The sequence below is a fragment of the Lactuca sativa genome, chromosome 9 (genome assembly GCF_002870075.4).
Source record: "Lactuca sativa cultivar Salinas chromosome 9, Lsat_Salinas_v11, whole genome shotgun sequence".
Lineage (NCBI taxonomy): Eukaryota > Viridiplantae > Streptophyta > Magnoliopsida > Asterales > Asteraceae > Lactuca > Lactuca sativa.
In genome coordinates, this window is record NC_056631.2 from 169,666,790 (window position 1) to 169,674,953 (window position 8,164).

At 37.6% G+C, this 8,164-nt stretch overlaps 1 protein-coding gene across 3 annotated transcripts; it reads right to left on the minus strand.

The window, feature by feature from the left end:
• Positions 1–187: 187 nt before the first annotated feature.
• Positions 188–3,117, minus strand: LOC111912723 (calcium/calmodulin-regulated receptor-like kinase 1). Of its 3 annotated transcripts, none has more exons than XM_023908453.3 (8): positions 2,917–3,117; positions 1,992–2,354; positions 1,758–1,911; positions 1,553–1,679; positions 1,376–1,461; positions 1,212–1,283; positions 933–1,136; positions 188–813 (listed from the first exon to the last, which is right to left on the minus strand). In XM_023908453.3, the coding sequence occupies exons 2-8, from the start codon at positions 2,303–2,305 to the stop codon at positions 472–474; spliced, it is 1,299 nt and encodes a 432-aa protein (XP_023764221.1). In that variant the 5' UTR covers positions 2,306–2,354; positions 2,917–3,117; the 3' UTR covers positions 188–471. The 3 variants fall into 3 exon arrangements, with proteins under 3 accessions (XP_023764221.1, XP_023764222.1, XP_042754155.1); XM_023908454.3 differs by lacking the exon at positions 2,917–3,117 and adding an exon at positions 2,617–2,760; XM_042898221.2 differs by lacking the exon at positions 2,917–3,117 and adding an exon at positions 2,509–2,584.
• Between the last annotated feature and the right edge of the window lie 5,047 nt (positions 3,118–8,164).

The following is an 8,164-nucleotide window of genomic DNA, read 5'->3' on the forward strand; positions in this document are numbered from 1 at the left end:
AAAAAAAAAAAAAAAACTCTATTCATATTATTGTTAGCTTGTAAAGTTATCTATAAACTAAAACCTAAAAGCTCTAAAAAACGCTTTTGGATTCAGAATTTTTTTTTGTACCAAAGGTACTTTTTTTTTTCTTAAAAACTAAAAGGTTCAAAAACCCGTTACTAAACACACCCAAATTGCTCGTCAATTCCCAAACATCAAATATATTAACACGAAAATAGAAATTAAAACTAGCCTTTTTTTTTTCCCCTCCATTTCTGTTTTTCACTCTTGTATCCAATATTTTCTATTACTATACAAAATTGGACCACACCAATTACCAAGGATCAAACCCAAGAAGAAACATAAACTTTACAAAACGCAAAACAAACTTCCCCACTCAACACCCCCCACAACACACACCAAAACCTAAACTATAAAATATAATACAAAACCAAATTAAAAGAAAAAAAAAAGGATGATTTTGTCATTTTACACTTGCTCAAGGGAGTCGGCTGTGCTATCTACAGACTCCAACCGGCGATGTTCGCTGTTCATCGGACTCCGGCGACCTAACTCATCGACATTGAGAGCAATCTCATCTCCGGCGACAGAAGAATCACGTCTATGATGGGTTTTGTTATGTCTTGTTGTAAGAATACGTGATAATATTTGCACGATGTCCCTCATTGAAGGTCTTTTTTTCGGTGAACGATTGATGCATCTGTATGCAAGCGCTGCGACGTCGTTTACCTCCTGTTCATCGAAGTTTCCTTCCAGACGAGAATCCACTATCTCTTCCCATCCCACTTTCCCCTCCGTATTCATCGCCGCCTACACAACAGTTTCTATATATTATTATTTAAATTAAATTCATAAATCAATTCCATATCATATGAAACTATATTTCTATGTATTTAAATATTGCCACGTCATCATTGGTAATAGCTTACAAGCTCAACATACTCCATGAGACCCTGTTGAGGGTTTCTTCCAGCAATAAGCTCAAAAAGTAAAACCCCAAAGCTATAAACATCACTTTTTTTAGTAAAAGCTCTTGTTGATATATATTCAGGATCAAGATACCCAAAAGTCCCTTGTATATTTGAAGCATTTCTATTAATCATATCCTCCCTTGAAAGTCCAAAATCAGCAACCTATTTCACACAAACAACATAATTCATATCTTTGTAAATAAATTAAATTAAAATTAAAAAAAAAAAAAAACTAACCCTAGCTCCCATTGACTGATCCAACAAGATGTTAGAAGATTTGATGTCCCTGTGTATGACTGGAGGAGTAGCCTGGAGTTAAAAAATAAAATAAATCAATAAATTGGATGATATAATATAAGTTTAAAGAAAATGAAAATTAAAAAATTAAAATATGAGCTTACTCCATCATGGAGATATTCCAATCCCCTAGCTACATCCAAAGCTATTTGAACCCTCAAATCCCAGCTTAATAATTCATGGTTTTCACCTGAAAATAAAAGTAAAAAAATAAGTCATATATGGATTTGTGTAAAGTACATTGTATCTAATTATAAAAAAAAAGTTGGATGATGATTTACTGTATAAATGTGAAGCTAGACTCCCTTTGCTCATGTAGACATATATGAGCATATGTTGCCCCTTTTCTGCACAATATCCTACCAAATTCACAAGGTTCCTGTGATGTAATCTTCCCAATAACATAACCTATAAAGAATATACATGAGTAAGATTTAAGATGTAATTGATGTATGCTTCAATGGTGTTGGTGTTTGATAATGATACCTCTGTGTGAAACTCTTTCTCGCCTTGTTTTGAATCAGTTGCAAGAACTTTAACAGCAACTGCTTCACCAGCAGTCATTTGAGCTTTATAAACAGGGCCAAATGCCCCTTGGCCTATCAATGAAGTGAAATTGTAGGTTGCTTTTTGAAGATCTCTGTTTGATCAAGAAAAGAAAAAGATGATGAAAAGGAGAGAGAAGTAGAAATGAGATAATAGATGCTAGATTTAACTTACTTGTAGGAATATTCAAGAATTCCTGAAGCAGCAACTACATGACCCTTCTTTACTCCACTAAACCATACTGGGATGCCGGTTTGTACAGATGTTCTTGATGATTCTGTCCCCATTGATGAGTCTGATAAGATCGTACAAGTATCAGCACCATTTGTACGGATGGGGATTTTTGCTGCTCTCCTGGAACTGCTGTTGCCTATTTGAGGTCGTTTCCGGTGATATCTGAAGCAAAGTAGTCCGATTATGGCTAAAAGCGCTCCGATTACCACTCCTATTGAGATCCCGATGATCAAACCAGATGACCTCTCTCTCATCTCTTTTCTGGAGGTTTTATGTTTCGTATCCACGCAACCATCAACACACCTGCGGAAGTGGTAGAAAAAGCAATTTTAAAGCGGATCAAGGAGGAAGAAGGAAGAAACAGATTTGTGAATGGACGAATGCTTCAATTTCATTGACGCGACAAAATAGAAATGGAAAACATGTAAATCATGTTTCGGATGAAGGAAAATTCAACTGTTCAAATGCTGAATGATTCGTGAAGAAGTTTATAATTAGGAAAGTAAATCCTCCATTAAAGAGTACTAAAAAGAGCAATCGTTGAAAAAATTAATGCGATTCTTACTTTTCTCAATACGAAACATGATGAAAAGACCAAAATACAAACTCGTGGTTCATTATTTCCTATCATATAGATCTTCTTTTACTGTTCGAAAGCCAACAAAGGACTCTAACGTCATTATTCACAAGACAAATCAAACTCGTCAAAATCAAAGAAGAACAGTGAAGAAAAACAAAATCAAACTGAATGAGACCCCAATTATACATAAAACACGTGCAGAAGGTAAATCGAAACAGGAAAACCACTACAACATCATACGCATGGTAATGTGAATGATTAACGGGAGTTTAGTTGATGATTTACCTGATGTGATGATGTTCTCAATACCAGTTAACTTTACTGAAGAATCTGAAGGAAGAAGGTAAAGGAATCTGTGAGTTGAAGCAAATACAAGATCCGGTTTTAGACTCGCCAAAACAAATACTCCACAATGCTCGAGGAACAAAAATGGCGAATTTCAAAAGAAAGATAGAGTAAAGGAGTCGTATGTGGTTGATTTTTGTAAGAATTTTTTTATGTTAGTTTAAGAACAATTCTTTTTTCAAAATATAATTTTTTTTTCTATCTAAATACAACGAAGCCCCAAATTTTGTATAAAAACTATTTTTCATTCAAATTTTGTCTAAGTTTTATGGTTTTTTAATTTTTTAAAGCGGCAAGTTATTATAGCAATATATTTTCATTTTAAAATTCAATTAGAAATCGTACAATAATATCATACGGGTTGAGTAAATAAAACAAAATATAAAACAATCACAGGACATTAATATAAGATATCAATAACATAAAATATACGTAACTGATAACAAATATTATATAATAACTTTTTGAATAATAAAATATAATACGTTAAAATTTGACCGCTAATTTCTTTTCATATACATTAAAATAAAAAATGAAAAATAAATAAGTTCTTTAGATAACATGCTAAAATGGATGTCGATCAAATTGATTATTTTTTTATGTATCAAAAATAGAGTTATTCGACGTGACAACTATTTTAATTTTTAAATATTGATCAATTGAATATAATTTTCAAAACCTATTTTTTTTAACCGACAAATTTAATTTACTCATAAGCTAACATATATTCCACCTATATTTACGACGAAACTTGAACCATCGTCCTCAAAGAAGGAGGACATCACCTGATACCGCTGGACTACAATAATAATGCATTGTTGATAAACAAGTTTGTAAATATTTAATGTATTATTTGTATCGGTGATAAACAAGTTTTTTAGATTTAATGTATTCAAAAGAATTAATTTATATATTTCGTTTTTGATATATTTGGTTTTTTTGTACTAAATGCAGGGAATTTCAATAGAGTCTAATGGTTATCTATAGTAATATTATGATACCTAGATCTATGAATGATGTTTTTAAAAAATTTAGTTTCATCATCCAAAAAAACATTAACATCGCAATTTATTATCCGTTTACCCATTACGCCTATATCAAACTTTCATGTCGAATTGAATGAAATAATAAAATTCTGGTTGTTAAAAACATTGCATTTTTATACTTATTTAACTTCGTTTTAAATAATATAATATACACATATATACATATGACAACCATGGCCTTATCATAATTATGTGCATTTGTAAAATTTAAACCTTGCCCATAGTTAATTTTTAAAGGAAATTGCGTATAACGTGTTTGGCACAGATCTTTTGGAAGCGTTTGAGAGCTTCTAACTTTTAGTTTTTGACAAAACGTTCCAGTTTAAACAAAAAGTTTCGTTTGGCAGTACGAGCGTTTAACTTTTAATTTAAACAAAACGCTTCAATTCTAAAAGCTACTTTATGTAGCGTTTAACAAAACGCTACTGAGCTTTTGAAATTAATTACCATAATTATCTTTAAGAATATATTTATATATTTATTTCTTTTTAATCAATTATCCTTTTATGTAATTTTATATATTTCAAAAGCTTCCAGCTACTTTTGCCAAACATTCATATAACAAATAAAAGCTACATGTAACGCCGAAAATTTCAAAACAATTTTTCATTTAAAATAATCGTTTAATTCTTAAAAACACTTTGTTTAAAATCTCATTCATAATCGAATTACAAAACATAACTCCATTTCCACTTGTATGATAAACCAGGATCCTCAAAACATGACTCTTTCTCTGGTGTGTACAATCGAGCCGGTGCCTTCCCGTGATACTGTAATAACCTGAAACACACAACACAAAACACTATAAGCACGAAGCTTAGTGAGTTCCCCAAAATACCACATACAACACACATTAGCCACTCGAGGCTATAACTCTGTTTGACCCTCTGGTCAATGTGTCTCAGTGGGACCCTCCAGTCCCTCAACTCTGTGGACCCTCTGGTCCTAAGCTCATTGGACCCTCCGGTCCGGTCTGCTTGTGCCTTCCGGCTCATGAATCGTTGGACCCTCTGATCCGGTCTGTAAACTCCGCATAGCATAAATCACAAAGACATAATGCATAGCATGTCACATACAATAGGATAACATAATACTCAATGTAAGCACATACGACCTTCCGGTCACACATAACTACCACTCAAGGTAACGTATAGTGAGAAGACTCACCTCGCGTATCTCGATAACTCGCAAATCCCGGAAATCACTCGCGCTCGATCCTCCGAGTTATAATCCTCCTATAACACCATAGATCTCTAATTAACACTTTCTCAACTAAGGTTGACTACCCCTATCAAGTCAACACTGGTCAACGGTCAACGGTTGGCCCGACTCGCCGAGTCTGGCGTGGACTCGCCGAGTCCCTACGGGAACCCGATCCCTCTGAATCTCTTCCGACTCACCGAGTCACTCACCCGACTCGGTTACTCCACCCCTGGTTCGTAATCACTGAACAACCCGTACCAATTTGCCGAGTCTGGGAATGGACTCGGCGAGTGCATTCCATGCACAACCCCAAACGACCTTCTGAGGTCAGATCCGCTTCGCTAACTTATAGATCCAGTCTCCTTAAGCTTATTGACCACGTAAAGTTCAAGTCTTGATGCTCATCAAGCATTGAATAGCTCATGAATGGTGTTTTAGCCTCAAATACATTGATCCCAAGCCAATACCTCCATGGATGCATATAAAGCTTTGGTAAAGAGGTGCTCTGGACCTCTATGGGTCCAGATCCAGGACCTTAACTCGCTAAGGGACCATGAGGACACTAGATCTAGCCACAAATGGGTTCAAAAGCCCTAAATCTACATGAACATCACAATAACAGAGAATGATTCGAGATTGTACCTCATTTGTGATGTTCTGGACCTCAAATCTTCAAGAATCCACCCCTCTCTTGCTTCCTCTTGGCTAGATCTCCTCTTTCCTTGCTAGATAACAACTCCAAGATCAATAATGGCTCCTTTCCTCACTTGAATCACTCATTTGCTCTAGGGTTTCACTCTGGGGACTGATGAGTGCAAATGACGGCCATAAGGCCCTTTAAATATGCCTCAAACCCGAGAAATTAGGGTTTCATTAAACAGCATGGACTCGCCGAGTCCGGACGCGAACCCGTGCCCAAATCGCGATCATACTCGGCGAGTCTGAGCTCCAACTCGCCGAGTCCCCTCACAAATCACCAAAAATTATAAGAATAGCTAATACCTGGGAATCCGGGCTGTTATAATTCTCCCCCACTAGAACTAGACTTCGCCCTCGAAGTCTCGCTCTGCAAATAACTTCGGATGTTGCTCGCGCATCTCTCGCTCCGGCTCCTAAGTCATCTCGGACCCCTTACGATGCCGCTACTGAACCAAAACCCAGGGTATCTCCTTTTTCCTTAGAACCTTGATTTTCCGATCTCAGATTGCCACTGGTCTCTCAGCATAATTCAGGCTCGCATCCACCTGAATATCCTCTAATGGAACCACTTGCCGACTCATCGGCTATACATTTCCTCAGTTGCGACACATGAAAAGTGTCGTGAATCTGCCCCAACTCTGCTGGAAAATCCAAACAATAGGCCACCCGGCCTACCCTCGCGATCACTCGGAATGGACCAATATATCGGGGCCCCAACTTGCCCCTCCCTCTAACTCCTTACCAAAAATACTCTGATAGGCTCACGACCTCCCTCTCAAGGGACGCCTCTTCGAACTCAATCATGGCCCACAGGCCTAAAACCCATAGCGTCCAATCTCTACCTCATCAATCGTGACCAGATAACCGAAGAACCACAAGCATCATTCACTACAAACCATGGTACTCATCCCATGGCATCTCTTCTCAATATGCTCTGGTGTATGGTACCCGAACCATAGCATCACTCCTCCATCTGCTCCGATGTATGGTACTCGAACCATAACATCATTCCTCAATCTGCTCCGATGTATGGTACTTGAACCATCACTTCTCAATCCGCTCCGATGTATGGTACTCGAACCATAACATCACTCCTCAATCCGCTCCGATGTATGGTACTCGAACCATAACATCACTCCCCAATCTGCTCCGATGTATGGTACTCGAACCATAACATCACTTCTCAATCCGCTCATTAGAACCTTCAGAATATTCCCTGTATCAAGTATGGGTCCTCTGCTTTCAGTAGTACGGGCCCATACTACCTGCCACATCTACCCATACTTTCCACACGGACTATCCCGGAGCTCCTAAGTAGCTGCTCGACCTTCTCGTTCACCAATTCCGTCGCGCTCTCGCTCCCCAGCGAAATTCTCTACTCTGCCAGCGCACTCATCTGGCTAAGGTTACTCCCTAGGCTCTTCCTAGATTCCCACACTTCTCTGCCATCAGCTGCTGAAGAGCTCCTAATGATGCCAGCCATCTACCTCCTGAATATCGTCATATTCACTTGGTAGCTGACTCCCATCATCGAGAGTTCCACAAAGCACGAAGCAAGCAGCATTCGAGCATCGAAGAATATATATGACTTACTCTGGGTGATAACTCCGCTTGCTCTGCTCATCCTCGAAAGTACCACCGAACTCTGCAACTCTTCCCCTCGCGGGTTCTAACTATTATTTCTCTAAGTACCACGGTACTTATCTAGGTATCTCCCCTAGATTACTCCTCTACTCAAATCCCCTAAAGGATTCCAACTAAATATTCTCACTTATCACATACTCAAAAGCACATCGCATATAACAGCAATCCCTAGGCTAAGGCATCACAAATCAGGCCACTCTAGTCCTAAGATATGAAATACCTAGCCTGTCTCTAGCATGCAATAATATCTCATAAAGTGCATCATAAATATCTCATGACACAAAAGTAAGGGTATTTTGGGAAATCACCGTTCGGGCTCTGGCTGATTGTACACACTGCTCTTTCTCGCTTTCTCTTTGAACTCTTATTCGCTTTAGAAAATTATTTCTTTGAAAAATTTTCTTACTTCCTCAGTTTGAGTCCAGATTTACCCGAAGGCGCATCCGAATCCCTCAAACCAATGCTCTGATACCAACTTGTAACGCCGAAAATTTCAAAACAATTTTTCATTTGAAATAATCGTTTAATTCTTAAAAACACTTTGTTTAAAATCTCATTCATAATCGAATTACAAAACATAACTCCATTTCCACTTG

What these genes read in the sequence shown, in the direction of transcription:
- LOC111912723 (XM_023908453.3), bottom strand. Translation starts at nt 2,305, where the DNA reads ATGAGAGAGAGGTCATCTGGTTTGATCATCGGGATCTCAATAGGAGTG. An exon ending in TCTAGCTTCACATTTATACA is followed by an intron (nt 1,462 to 1,552) that starts GTAAATCATCAT and finishes TTTTATTTTCAG; the next exon opens with GTGAAAACCATGAATTATTA. An exon ending in TCATGGAGTATGTTGAGCTT is followed by an intron (nt 814 to 932) that starts GTAAGCTATTAC and finishes ACTGTTGTGTAG; the next exon opens with GCGGCGATGAATACGGAGGG.